Source organism: Panthera uncia, assembly GCF_023721935.1.
Source record: "Panthera uncia isolate 11264 chromosome D3 unlocalized genomic scaffold, Puncia_PCG_1.0 HiC_scaffold_8, whole genome shotgun sequence".
Taxonomy (NCBI): domain Eukaryota; kingdom Metazoa; phylum Chordata; class Mammalia; order Carnivora; family Felidae; genus Panthera; species Panthera uncia.
Window position 1 is genome coordinate 55,786,837 of NW_026057586.1, and position 15,825 is coordinate 55,802,661.

At 34.4% G+C, this 15,825-nt stretch overlaps 1 protein-coding gene across 4 annotated transcripts in view; it reads right to left on the reverse strand.

Annotated features, from left to right (window-relative positions):
* Positions 1–15,825, reverse strand: part of L3MBTL4 (L3MBTL histone methyl-lysine binding protein 4) — a 448,796-nt gene that overhangs the window by 363,159 nt on the left and 69,812 nt on the right. For all 4 annotated transcript variants that reach the window (XM_049620399.1, XM_049620400.1, XM_049620401.1 and 1 more), the window contains exons 2-3: positions 1,902–1,982; positions 1,425–1,529 (exon numbers count right to left, since the gene is read on the reverse strand). In XM_049620399.1, coding sequence (XP_049476356.1) covers positions 1,425–1,496 — 72 coding nt within the window. In that variant the 5' untranslated portion in view covers positions 1,497–1,529; positions 1,902–1,982. The remainder of the gene's footprint in view (positions 1–1,424; positions 1,530–1,901; positions 1,983–15,825) is intronic.

Sequence of the window (15,825 nt, forward strand, 5' to 3'; positions counted from 1 at the left end):
ACATACACATACACATATACATATACATATACATATACATATACATATACATACAATTCATCATTATCAAGTAGGGACAAAGATTGTGAACAGAGAGTGTGTGACAGGACTGTCAGCTACTCCCATTGGTTCTGTTTCTCTGCAAAACCCCAACAAACACAACGCCCTCCAGTTCACCATCTCTATCCCTCACTTGATAATGATCAATTACCTTCATCTTTATAAAACAGAAGTCTCTAAAACCTAAGACATGCCAGGACTGATACTTGATGGATTTTCTTTCTGGAATTTCCCTGTACATACATAGGTATAGCTTTATCTCTAGTTCAAAAAGTAACACATGCTTACGGTAAACTAAGTAAATAGAAAAGACAATATAAAAGGCACCTCTAATCATCTAGTAATAACTACTCTTAACCTTTTAGTCTATGTCTCCACATCAAATTTAAGCTCCTCCTTAAATGACTATTAGATAACTGATTTTGTAAGGGGGGGGGAAATATTTTTTTCTTCTTCATATTTTAGATTATTTTTTTCAAACTATTCATCAAATAATTATCTTCAGTTGGAGAAATACCTCTTTCTAAGAAGACATAAACTATGTGTGGTATATTTGATGGGGTATTAAGATAAAAGGAGATTATTTTAGAAATTTTATTTGAGGGGCATCTGGGTCACTCAGTCAGTTAAGCATCCAACTTCAGCTCATGTCATGATCTCTCCGTCCATGAGTTCAAGCCCCACATTAGGCTCTGTGCCAACAGCTCAGAACCTGAAGCCTGCTTCATATTCTGTGTCTCCCTCTCTCTTGGTCCTTTCCCCACTTGTGCTCTGACTCTCTCTCTCAAAAATAAAATAAAAACATCAAAGGAAATTTTATTTGATAAAATCTTAAGTATGAAAACATTTATCAAGAAGATAAATCTTATACTTTTCACAGAAGTAATGATCTTATTATAGCAATATTTGTAAATACCATAGCACCATATTTGTAAATACCAGCATAAAGTCTTGGACAACACTGGCCAGTCACAGAATATCAGTAGGTAGAAATGTTTTGATTCCCCTGTTGTGTGAGATATATGTAGTACAATAGCTGATTTACATGTATGCACTATGATATGTTTAAAATATATATGTACATATAAATGTGTTCAAAGAATATGCATTAAAATGTTTTTAAGATTAAAAAAAAGAAAAAGAAAAGGTCTCCTTTCACTTTCAAAATGAAGATTACCCTTTAAAATGTATCAGACTTAATGACATTTGTATTCAATAGCTCTATATATAAACCTCAACCAGAAGCAACCAGCTCCTAGCCATTGAGGAAACACCTCTGCTGTGGTTACACAAACTATACAATCACACTGAATTTCCACAGTGAGCACAAACTAGAAGGAAGGGCCCAGGAACTGACATCTTACCAAGCATCCATCCTGATTCAAATGCTCTTTGGAATCCATACTAAGCTTCCTCTTTCTGTTGGGCTGTTTCATTGCCACTTTAGCACTCCTTAGCAAAGTGTTTTTCTGCAAAATAGTGCCACATAAAAAATTTAGGAGTTTTGCCCCTTTAGAATAACAAAAACAATCCCCCCAAAATTTTCTCATTAAACTTCTTCTAATCTGTTTCCATAAATACCCTGAAACTGAGGTGACATAAAAAGTTCACTGTTGCTTTTATAGACACTACTATAATAATAAGTTAACAGGAAAAGAGATGAGTTTTCCGCCTCATCTAGAATTTATATCACAAAGAAAATAGATACTTTTCTTTGGTCTTACCTATTACATCATTTTTGCTTTGTTTTGTTTTGGTTTGGTTTTTTTGTTTTGTTTGCTCAGCTGATTTAACCAATTTGGATTCACTGCAATCTGCCTATTCAGATAGGCTGTACTCACACAGTCTGACCGTCCACAGGTGTCAAGGCAAAAGTATTCTTGGTGAGAGGACTTTTGTCATACAAGGCGTAGCACAGCAATCTGGAACAGAGAAATTAAAAAAAAAGTTTACCAAACCAATTTATTATGACCACTCTTCAGTACACTAACAATTACAGTAGTAGATTAGTAGCAAAATTAAATCAGTAGTAAAAAACTCTCAGCAAACAAAAGTCCAGGACCTGAGGATTCACAGGTAAAGTCTACTAAACATGGAAAGTAGAGTTAATAACTATCCCTCTCAAAATTATCCCCAAAAAATATAAAAGGAAGGAATTCTTCCAAATTCATGCTATGAGGACAGAATTACCCTGATACAAAAACCAGACAAAGGCACTACAAAAAAGAAAATTATAGGCCAATATCCCTGATAAACACAGACGCAAAAATTCTTCAAAAAAATATTAGCAAACTTAATTCAACCATACATTAAAAGGATCATTCACCAGAAGTAAGTGAGATTTATTCCAGGGATGCAAGGATGGTTCAATATCTGAAAATCAATCACCATGACACACCACATTAACAAAATGAAGAATAAAAATTATATGACCATCTCAAAGATGCAGAAAAGCATCTGACAAAATTCAACATCCATTTATGATAAAAACGCCAAACAAATTTGGTTTAGAAAGAACATACTTCAACATAATAAAAGCCACACATGACAAAACCAGATTACTCAATAATGAAAAGCTGAAAGATTTTTATCTAAGACTAGGAAAAAGACAAGGATGTCCACTCTCACCACTTTCATTCAACATAGTACTAGAAAGTCTAGCTGCAGCAATAAGACAAAAAATAATAATTAAAGGCACCCAAATTGATAAGGAAGAAGTAAAACTTTCATTATTTGCAGATGACATGATACTATATATAGTTGGCCCTCAAACAACATGGGTTTGAACTGCACATGTTCACTTATATGCAGATTTTTTGCAATAAACAAAGTACAGTACTGTAAATGTATTTTTCTTCTTTATGATTTTCTTAATAACATTTTCTTTTCTCTGGCTTACTTTATTATAAAAACACAGGATATAATATATGTAATATATAAAACATGGATTAATTGACTATGTTATCAGTAAGTCTTCTGGTCAATAGTAGGCACCTAATAGTTAAGTTTTTTGGGGGGGTCAAAAGTTACATGCAAATTTTCAACTACACTGGGATTGGTGCCCCTAACCCCCACATTGTTCAAGGGACAACTGTACAGAATACCCTACAGACTCCACCAAAAAACTGTTACAATTAATAAATGAATTCTGTAAAGTCACAGGATACAAAATTAATACCCAGATATTTCTATACACTATGAACAAAGTAACGGAAAGAAATTATAGAAACAATCCCATTTACAACTGCTTCAAAAATAATAAAATACCTAGTAAAACATCTAACCAAGGAGTTGAAAGACCTGAACTCTGAAAAACATAAGACATTGATGAAAAAAAAAAAAAGAAGATGAAACAAGTAAGTGGAAATATATACCATGTTTGTGGACTGAAAAAATTAAGATTGTTAAAATGTCCATACTATTCAAAGTAATCTACAGATTCAATTCCATCCCTATCAAAATGCCAATAGTATTTTTCACAGTATTAGGACAAACAACCTTAAATTTATTTTAAACTACAACAGACCCTGGAGCACCTGAGCGGCTCAGTAGGTTGAACATCCAACTTGGGCTCAGGTCATGATCTCACAGTTCATGAGTTTGAGCCCCGCATTGGGCTCTGTGCTGACAGCTCAGAGCCCGGATCCTGTTTTGGATTCTGTGTCTCCCTCTCTCCCTGCCACGCTCCTCCTCACACTGTCTGTCTCAAAATAAATAAACATTAAAAATTTAAATAAAATTACAAAAGACCCTGAATACTTAAAGCAATTTTGAGAAAGAAGAACAAAGCTGGAAGTATCACAATCCCAGATTTCAAACTACATTACAAAGCTTTAGTAATCAAAACAGTATGAAACCGACACAAAAATAGATGCATAGATCCACAGAGCAGAATATCCCAAACTTACATAGTAAATAAATGTGTCACAAAGAAGGCAAGAATATAATACAATGATGAAAAAACAGTCTCTTCAATAAATTGTACTGGGGAAGGAGGACAACTACATGTAAACGAATGAAAATGGACCACTTTCATTCACCATACACAAAAATCAACTTAAAATAGATTAGAGACCTAAATGTAAGACCTGAAACCATAAAATTCCTAAAAGGAAATGTAGGCAGTAATCTCTTGGACATCAGCCTTAGCAATATTTTTGCGAATCTGTACCCTCATGCAAGGGCAACAAAAGCAAAAATAAAAAAATAGCACTACATCAAACTCTTGCACAGCAAAGGAAACCATCAACAAAACAAAAAGGCTACTCACTGAATGGGAGAAGTTATTTTCAAATGATATATCTAATAAAGGGTTAAAATCTAAAATATGTAAAGAACACATACAACTCAACACCAAAAAAACAAATAATCCAATTAAAAACAGGGAGAGGTCTTGAACAGACATTTTCCCAAAGGAGACATCCAGATGGTCAACAGACACATGAAAAGATTCTGAACATCACTAGTCATCAGAAAAATGCAAATCAAAACCACAATAAGATATCACTTCACACCTGTCAAAATAGTATCAAAAAGTCAATAAAGTGTTGGCAAGGATACACAGAAAAGACAATCCTTGTGCACTGCTGGTGGGAATGTAGACTGGTATAGCCACTATGGAAAACAGTATGGAAATTCTTCAAAAAATTAAAAATAGAAATACCATACAACTCGTAATTCCATTTCTGGGTATTCACCAAAAAAAGAAAAAGAAAAAGAAAAACATAAACAAAAACAAAAACAAAACAATAATTCAAAAGGATACATGCACCCCTGTGTTTATTGAAGCATTATTTAAAAAAAAAAAAGCCAAGGTATAGAAGCAACCTGGGCGTCCACCAATAGATGAATGGATAAAGAAGATGTTAAATAAATATATATATAAGTGTGTGTGTGTGTGTGTGTGTGTGTGTGTGTGTACACAACAGAGTAATACTCAGCCATAAAAAAGAATGAATTCTTGGCACTCATGACAATACGGATGGACATAGAGGTTACTATGCTAAGGGGAAAAAATCACATAGAAGAAGACAAGTAGTATATGATTCACTTATATGTGAATCTAAAAAATAAAACAAATGAACAAATAAATTCATAGAGATAGAGAAAAAACTGGCAGTTTCCAGAAGGGAGAGAGCTAGAAGGATGGGTGAAATAGATGAAGGGGGTTAAGAGGTAAAAACTTCCAGTTATAAAATAAAAACATCATGGGGATGAAAAGTGCAGTATGGAAAATATAGTCAATAATATTAATAATAATGTTGCATGGTGATAGATGATAACTATACTTACTGTGGTGACCATTTCATAATGTATATATTTGTCAAATCTCTATGTTGTATTCCTGAAACTAATAAAATATTGTATGTCAAACATACTTCAACAAAAATAAAAATTAAAAAAACAAAATGAATACATAAATAAGAGTAGACACTCTTTGAAAAATTATTTGGAATGTGTTTGATAAGCAGGTTAACCATTTTGGAGAACTTACCCATAGTATTAGATGAGTACCACTGGAGCTATAATTCTCTTTGAAAAACTTTAACTACAACTGACATGTAATTTTTAAAAAGTTTAGGGGCACCTGGCTCTGTCAGTTAAGCATCCATCCGACTCTTGATTTCGGCTCAGGTTATGAAGCCCCATGTTGGGCTCTGCAATGAGCATGAAGCCTGCTTGGGATTCTCTCTGTCTCCTTCTCTCTCTGCCCCTCCCCAGCTCATGCTCTCTCTGTCACTCTCAAAATAAATAAACTTCAGGGAAAAAAAAGTTTAGTAGACCTAAATCATCTATAGTCCCCAGTGTTTTAGAATCATACATCCAACTTCTTCCTTGATATGTGCCCCTGAACAATGACCCCAGATACTATCAACTGAACATATTCACAACTGAGTTCATCATTTCCCCTCTCACTGCCTCCTAGTTCTGCTCTCTCTTCCTATTTGCAGTAATGATATGATTAATCACCCGTTTGCACCTCTGCCCCTCACAGTTCTTCAAACTAGACACTGCATATAAGAGTACCAAGCCAATGGCAAGTGAAAGCTGAAATGTACTCTGGGTTCTGCACACGTGCCATTCCCTCTGCCAGGGTTAACATTGGCCAGTCAGAAAATGCATCTTTTTCTGATTCAAGACTCCTTTTGGGCTAATGGTGGCCCTGACTTTGCCTGAGCCAGAGACCTAGGATCATTTACATCCTTTACATCACACCTCACACTCCATCACCAGGTTCTGCTCATTTTTAACCTATTCAACATTTCTTGAATTCATTTCTCCTACTCCTATTAACTCTGACTACCTCCAATCTTAAGCTCCAGCCAAGTTGTTTGGAACACTGCTTCTCAGCCCCATACTTTTACTGGTCTCTCAACCTCAGAACACCTTCCCTACTATCTGCCTCTCCTTTTTCAATCTCTAATTCTTAATCATTCTTTATTACTCAACTCAAAGAGACTTCATATTCTTGAGAAAAGTCTTCCTTGCCTACCTCCTGCTCCCAGTGGACCAGGTGTGTCTTACTTAAAATCCATTGTCTTGTTCTTATCTTTGTCACATTCTTCAACACCTTATACTATATATTTTTTTTATTTATAGATATGTCTCCCCTTATGTGGCTCTAAGCTTCCTTATGACAAAGATTCTAAATTACTGATCCTTATTTTTCTATTGTCTAGATAGTACCTGGATCACAATGGACTTTCAGGATGGGTTTGGGGCCCTTAACTGCATTAAGTGCATCTCTGAATTACAGAGAAGCCTCAAACACCTTAAGTTAGTGTTATTAGTTCTTGATCCCTACACCACCCCTTTTATCGTGCTATATGCCTAGATAAGTGTAGTTCTCTAACTTAACAACTCCTTTCTCTTTTTCTTTCATATATTAAAAAAAAAAATTTTTGCTCATATCCATTTCCTTCTAGCCATTTGATATTTATGTCCTTAAGATAGGCACTTACATAATAAATTCAATAATATTACATTCATTTTGTAGGATATAAATAAAATTTATCATGCCTAGCTCCCAGTAATACTCTGAACATCTATGCAAATGAACAGCTTAGACTTGATGCCTTTAGCAAAGTATTATTGCACAAGACATAAGCACTGCCAAGGCTAGCTTGCATTTCATAACTAATAACACCCCATGGCTTGTCAAACTGAAATCATCTGGCCACTAAGGCTTTTCTCCTGCCATCAAAGTGATCTGTTTTGCTAATCCCTAGTAATTATCAATAACTCTGGTTTGTTAAAAAAAAAAAAAAAAAGAAAGCCTGAATTCATATTATGTATTAGAGAAAAAAGATGAATTTTTTTCCACTGAAAAGTTTCAAAATACAATTTAGTAACAATTGGATTTCCTTTAGATAATGAAACAAAAATACAAAATATACCCAACAGCCCATATAAGATTTTGCTGCCAGACAAAAAAGGAATTAAATATAATTCTTCATCAAATGCAACACAAAGGAGACGGATGATATGCAGATAGGTAGATGGACAGATAGAAGATAGCATGACACAGAAAGGGCGACAGGAAGGTTTTATATAACCCCTTCAAATGTCAAACCACAAGATATATTCTACCAACAAAATAGAACACTTCTTTTGATATAAACTTAACCTGACATCCTTGGCACAGTATCAAAATACATGGATTATTCTGATTGTCCTAATACATGGCCTACTCCCAGAAAGCCCCAAATGTCACATCAGTCACGTGGCTCCTTCCCGAGTTTTGAAGAAATTAAAAAAAGAAAAATTAGAGCCAAGGAAGAATAGCATCATATTCTAAAACACATTAAAGAAATATCATCCAGGGGAAATGAAGGTGAATAATGACTAGGTGGCACTGCACCCCAGGGTACTTTGGCTCTGTAACTATACCCAAGCACTAGCTATAATAGAAAACATTTTTAAGTGATTTTAATTAAAGACACTTCTAAATAGTATTTTAAAGCAGGACAGATAATAATGTAAATGATTTGTATTTCGATAGAAACTCTGGAAATAGTGCACTGATTTTCAAATTAATCCTCTGAATCAGTTTGATTTTCCTTCTCTGTTGTGGAATTTTCATCTTGCATACTGCCTAACACTTGTGTTACTGACCTCCTAATTAAGCAGACAAATTAAGATTATTATTTATAAAAAATGTAAACAATTTTAATACTTCAAATTTTAAGTCTGTAAATAACAAAAATAATGTACTGCCTGCTTATATCCACTTGCTATTTGGTAATTCTTACACAAAATACTTATTGATCACCTGTTATCATCAAGACAGTCATAGATACTTTGCAGAATATAAGGATGATTCCTAAGACATTTCAGAAAGGTGATAATGAAGGTAGCCCTATTGTTCATAACCCAGGATAGTTCTGTCTCATGCCATCCTGGTATAATTATTAGCACTACCACCTTCCACTCCCCAAAATGTTTCAGTTTAGACAGTAAATCATATGGTCACTGTATGGATAAAAAATATACACAAAATAACAAAAAATAAGAGTCATAAATGGTTAATTCATATGATGTTCACAGGAGAGAGAGTATGTTTAACAATGATTAGAAAACGCACTGTGGAAGAACATTTCACCTGCTTCTACGATGCTGCATAGAATTCAAAGTGAATTTAGCACCAAAATATCGAATTCAAATATCTGATTATTGTATTGATTTGCCACTATTTCAAAGATATTACCAGGCTAAAATGTAACCATTGATACTCAGTGTCAATAATAATACATAGTAGTTGGTGTTTGAATAAATTAATAAATAACTACAACTAAGTGCATTTTGACAATTTCTGTGTGAATTTTTGCCCTCTCTTAATTGTATTAGCAGTTAACATTACCTGTGTACCCATATATTCTTGGCATAGCCACAACCCCTCTACATACAGACTTTCAATTAATACTTATGACAACCCAAGGACATATGTACCATTATCACTCATACTTTACAGATGAGGAAATGCTCCTTTGGCCTAAACCAAGAACAAAGCCATTAAAATATACACCAAATAACCCTCTCTGTCAACATACCACAAATCAGAAACAGAGTGGCAAGTCTTAAAGCTATCAGGCTTCAGAGCAAGAGAAAGGCAGAGGAAGTTAGGAAGCCAGTGGTCAATAAAAGATGGGTGCTATAGCCAGGTTTATCCTCAGAAGCCAAGAGGTGGAAGGAGGCTCCACCATTGGTGAATGGGAGCCAAATGGAACTTCCGAGACAAATGCCTGGAAGGATGGGCTATAACTTTGAGTCTAAGAAGGCAGGAAGAACAAATGCTACTCCTGACCAGGAAGTGGGCTGCAGGGAGCCAGGCACAGGCAACCACAAACACTAAAAATCCAGGAGAAAGTAGGTATGTGTAGAATGAGAAAAAAAAATCCTCCCACTCAAAGTGCATCTGAAAATCAAAATTCAAAAACACAAAAAGAAATCAAATACTAAGAAAGACCATAAAATCAGCCACTGGAGGGAAGAATTCATCCTGATAAAATTTAAATTATGGAAAATATTGATAAATATTTTTAAATAAATCAGTTTAGGATACTCAAAATGATAAATGAAGTAAAAACAGGCCTAAGAAATGAACAAGAAATGATGAACAGTAACACAAGTAGGTAAAACTAAAAGATATGGATATGAAAAAAGCTTAAAACCTTGGCAATTTAAAGTATAGTCAACAAGATAACCAAACATGACATACTTTAAGCCAGACCAAGAAAAAAGAGAAGATTCAAATTACTAAAACCAGAATGAAAGAGGTTATATCAGTACTGACTTTACAAAAATCAAAAGGATTCTAAGGGAATACAATTGACCCTTGAACAAAATAGGGGTTAGGGACACTGACACCCTGTGCAATCAAAAATCTACTCATACTTTTGACTCCTTAAAAACTTAACTACTAATAGCCTACTGTTGACCAAAGCCTTACTGATAACATAAACAGTTGATTAATACACAGTTTGTATGTTACATGTATTATATACTGTATTCTCACAGCTAAAGAAAAAAATGCTGTTAAGAAAATCATAAGGAATAGAAAATACATTAAGAGTACCATACTGTATTTATCAAGAAAATTCTTGTACAGTAGACCCACGCATTTCAAACCTATGTTGTTCAAGGGTCAACTGTTCCACAAAAACTGTGTGCAAATTAGATAACATGAAATTTCTAAAAATACATAAATTACTGAAAACGACTCAAGAAGAAATAGAAAGCGGAGTACATCTATAAGTAAAGAGATAAAAGTAGCAATTTTAAGACTTTCCAAAAGAAAAGCCCATGCCCAGATGATCTACATTGAATATTTGAAGAATAATACCAATCCTTTACAAACTTTTCTCCAAAAAGAAGAGATGAAGCATTACTTCCAACTCATCCTGTGAGACAAACCAGTACTGCCTCGATTTCAAAACCAGACAATGATAACACAAGAAAATAAACCTATAGACCAATATCCCTATGGACACAGATTCAATAGTCTTCAACAGAATACTAGCAAACTGAATCCGGCAACATATAAAAGAATTACGCAACATGACCAGTAATGGAAGGTTAATTTAATATTAGAAAATCAAGGGTCAACTGTATTCTCTTATAATCCTTTTGATTTTTGTAAAATCAGTACTGATATAAATCAGTATTATACCACATTAAGAGAATGAAGGACAAAAACCACAGGCATATCAATAAACACAGAAAAAGCTTTTGACAAAAGTTAGACTCTTTCATGTTTTAAAAAAATGCACTCATCAAGATAGGAATATGAGGAATTTCCTAAAGCTGATAAAGAGTTTATCAAACACCTACACCTGACATCACACTCAGTGGTGAAAGACTGAAAGCTTTCCTTCCAAGATCACAAACAAGACAAAAATATCTCATATCTCATTTCTATTTAACAATGTGCTAGAGATTCCAGTCAGGGCAACTAGGCAAGAAAAAGAAAAAAAAAAGCACCCAATAGGAAAGGAAGAATGAAAACTGTCTCTGTTTACAATGACATGGTCTAGTATGTAAAAAAAAAAAAAAAATCCTAAGCAATCAACTAAAAAGCTATTAGGCTTAATACATATCATATGCAAATTATGAAACCAGTTCATATACAAATTATTTGCATTTATATACAAATGAAATTAATAAACCAAGAATAAATTAAAATAACTGCATTCACAATAAGATCAATAAAATAAGTATAAATTTAATAAAGAAGTGCAAGACTTACAGACTGAAAACTACAAAACACCATAAAAAGAAATAAATGAAAAAAAATAAATGGAAAGATATTCCTTGTTCATATATTCGAAGATTTACTAATTTTAAGATAGCAATATTATCCAAATTAATCCATAGATTCAATGCAATCTCTATCAAAATCCCAGGTGGGAGCCTAAAATTCAAATGTAAATGCAAAAAAAACAAAACGAAACACACACACACACACACACAAACCCACACAGAACAGCCAAAACAATCATGAGAAAGAAGTAGCAAGTTGGAGAACTCGTACTTCCTGGTTTCAAAACTTATTACAAGTTGCAATAATCAAGACAGTGTGGCACTGGCATAAAGACAGACATACAGACCAATTAAATAGACCGATATTCTAGAAATAAACCCATACATCTATGTCTACTTAATTTTCAACAAAGGTGTCAAGACAATTTGCTAGGGGAAAAAATAGTCTTTTCAACAAATGGTGTTGGGACAGGTAGACATTCACATGCAAAAGAATGAAGCTGGATCCCTCCCTCACACCATAATACAGATATTAATTCAAAGTGGGCCACAGACTTAAATGTAAGAACTAAAACTACAAAACTCTTGAAAGAAAATACAGGAAGGAAATACAGGAAAGAAAATACATGCCCTTGGATTAGGAAATGGTTCCTTAGATATGACACCAAAAAGTACAAGTGACAAAAGAAAAATAGGTAAGGTGGACTAAATCAAAAGTAAAACCTTTTGGGCTGCAAATGATACCATCAAGAAAGTGAAAGGACAGCACACAGAATGGGGTGGGGGTGGTGAGATAAGTGCAAATAATATATCTTAAAGACCTGTATTCAGAATGTAAAAAGAAGTTTAACTATTAATAAGAACCCCTCCCCCAAACAGGCAAAGGATTTAAGCAAACATTTCTCTAAAAAAAAAAAAAAAAAAAAAGATGTACAAATAGACAATAAGGACGTGAAAAGAGGATATTCAACATCATTAATCATTAGGGAAACAGAAATAAAAAACACAAGATACCATTTCACACCCACTATAAGATAGCTATAATCAAAAAGTCAGACAGTAAGAAGGATATGGGAAAATCAGAGACGTCTCATATTGCTCGTAGAATGTAAAATGGTGCAGTCATTTTGGAAAACAGTTTGGTAGGATGGAAAATAGTTTGGTAGCTCCTCAAAATGTTAAACAGTGTGTACCAGCAATTCCACTCCTAGACATGCACCCAAGAGGAAAGAAAACACACATCTGTACAAAAACTTGTGCACAAATGTTCATAGCAGCATTATTCATTACAGCCAAAAAGTGGACACAACTCAAAGCCCATCAATTGATAAATGGATATAGTTACTAAGGCAGTATGATACTTGTGCAGAGATATGCAAACAGACCAACAAAAAAGATGAGAGAGCCTCCAAAAAGAAAGGTATATGTGAAAACTTGATTATCAGAGGAAATATAATGCCAGCTGTGAGCTTTTCATATATGACCTTTACTATGCTGAGGTACTTTCTTTCTATCCCTAGTTTACTGAGAGTTTTTGTCATGGAAGAGTTTTTGAATTCTATCAAATGTTTTTTCTGCATCTAATAAAATGATTATGTGATTTATTTCATTAATGTAGTAATCACATTAATTGATTTTGTATGTTGAGCCATCCTTTTATCCCAAAGATAAATCCCATTTGGTCATGGTTTATGCTCCTTTTAATGTGTTGTTTGATCCTGATTGCCTATATTTTGTTGAAGATTTTCTCCATCTATATTCGTCCAGGATGCTGGCCTACAGTTTTCCTTTCTTGTGGTATCTTTGTCTAGCTTTGGTATTGGGGTAATGTCAGCCTCATAAAATGAATTTAAAAGTATTCTCTTTTCAATTTTTTAGAAGAGTTGGAGAAGAAATGGCATCAATTATTTTCTTTTAATGTTTATTTTTGAGAGAGAGTGAGAGAGAGAGAGAGAGAGTGAGTGGGGGAGAGGCAGAGAAAGAGAGACACAGAATTGGAAGCAGGCTACAGGCTCTGAGCTGTCAGCACAGAGCCCCATGGGGGGCTCAAACTCACGGACCTCAAGATCGTGACCTGAGCCAAAGTTGGATGCTCAACCTACTGAGCTACCCAGGTGCCCCATTAATTCTTATTCAAATGTTTGGTAGAATTCACCAATGAAGACATCTGGTCCTCAGCTTTTCTATCTTGGAAGTTTTTTATTACTGATTCAACTTCCATAGAAGTTACAGATCTATTCAGAGTTTCTATTTATTCATGATTTAGTCTTGGTAGATTGTATGTATCTAAAAAATTATCCATTTCTTCTGGGTTATCCAGTTTGTTGGTATAGAATTGTTGATCCTTTTTACCACTGTAGCATCTGTTGTAATATCCCTTCTCTCATATATGATTTTGAGTTTTCTCCTTGTTTCCTAATTGGTTTAAAGATTTTTCAATTTTATGTTTTCAAAAACTCAATTCTTAGTTTCATTGGTTTTCTTTTATTTTCTATTTTCTATCTCATTTATTTCTGTCCTAAACTGTTATTGTCTTTATTCTGGTAATTGTGGGTTTAGTTTATTCTTCTTTTTCTAGCTTCTTACGGTGTAAAGTTAGCTTGCTTATTTGAGATCTTTTTTTTTTTAATGTATTCACTTATCACAATAAACTTTCATCTTAGTATTACTTTTGTTGTATGCCATAAGTTGCATTATGTTGTATTTTTGTTTTCATTTGTCTCAAAGTATTTTCTAATTTCCTTTTTGATTTCTTCTTTAACCCATTGGTTGTTCGAGTGTTTGTTTAATTTCACATATTTGTGTGAATTTTCCAGTGTTCCTTCTGCTACTGATCTCTACCTTTACTCCACTGTGATCAGTAAAGATTCTTGGTATGATTTCAATCATTCTAAATTTGTTAAGACTTGTTTTGTGACCTAAAATATTACCTATCCTGGAGAAATTTCTGTGTGTGCTTGAGAAGAAAATGTATTCTGCTGATATTGAGTGGAATGCTCTGTATTTGTTTGGTCCATTTGCTCTACAATATTATTCAAGTCCTCTGTGTCATTATTGATCCTCTGTGGATTTTGTATCCATTACAGAAAGTGGGGTATTGAAGTCTTCTACTGTTAGAGTTACTGCTGTCTATTTCTCCTTCAGTTCTGTCAATGTTTCCTTGACATACTTAAGTGCTCTGATGTTAAGTACATATATGTTTATAACTGTGATACCTTCTTGGTGGACTGACCTTTTGATCATTATATAATGTTCTTCTTTGTCTCTTGTGACAGTTTTTTACTTAAATTATATTTTGTCTGATACAAGTATACCCACCTCTCTTAGCTATAGCTATAGCAGCTACGCTGATTTCTTTTGGTTTCCATTTATATAAAATGTATTTTTCCATACCTTCACTTTCCTCAGTTTAAATTCTTGACCTCCTCTACAGAATGAGACATCCTCACTCTTGCCATGGCTCCATTTGAACCAAATACACTCAATTTAGGCTTGCCTATGACTTGTTTGGCCAATGGGAGATGCAATGTTAGCTGGGACTTAAAATGTGCTGGTGCAATTTGTGTTGACTTTACTACATTGCAACTATACATCATTAAAAGGGTATGCCTCAGTTAGCCTTTCATCCTTCAGAGTGAGCCCCACAATGAATAAAGGTAGCACACCTGAACCTTACCAACTTGTAGCCACACCCAGCATACCACTGGCCTGAAGTCTTTTATAAACTACCCAGGAGGGGTGCCTGGGTGGCTCAGTTGGTTAAGCATCTGACTTTGGTCCAGGTCATGATCTCATGGTTTGTGAATTCAAGCCCCACATCAGGCTTTCTGCTGTCAGCACAGAGCCTGCTTCAGATCTTCTCTCCCCTTCTCTCTTTGCCCCTTCCCCATTTGCGCCCTCATATGTGTGCACTCTCTCTCTCTCAAAAAAATATAAATAAATAAGTAAACACTAAAAAATAATAAAAAGTTAAGCTTCTCAGGCAAACCCAGTCACAAATCAGCCAAAGATCTATTAAGATCTTAAGATGCAGTAGCTTTGGTAGCAATAGCAGACAGATATAACAATCCATAGAGGGGAGAAAGGTGCAAAGCCATGAATAAGCACTTCACGAAGAAATTTTAGAAAAGTTGCTCAGCCTGGTTAGTAATCAGAAAAATTAAGAATAAAACCACAATGAGATACCAATTCATGGCCATTAGAGTGGCAAAAACTTAAAACTCGGATAATATCAGATGTTGGCAAGGTTGAGGAGCAATGGGAACTCTCATGCTCTGCTGGCAGAAGATTAACCACCAAAAAACAATTTAGCATCATAAACTTGAAAGCTGAAGAGGTTCCAGCAAATCCCATGACCCCAGGACTGTAGCAATTGTACTCCATTAGGAGACAAGTTTATATTAACGGGGGGGGGGGGGGGGGGGGGGGGGGGGGGAGAGAAAAAAAAACAAAGATATAGGGGAAAAAAATAAAAAAAATAGAATTTGTATATTTTACAAAAAAAAA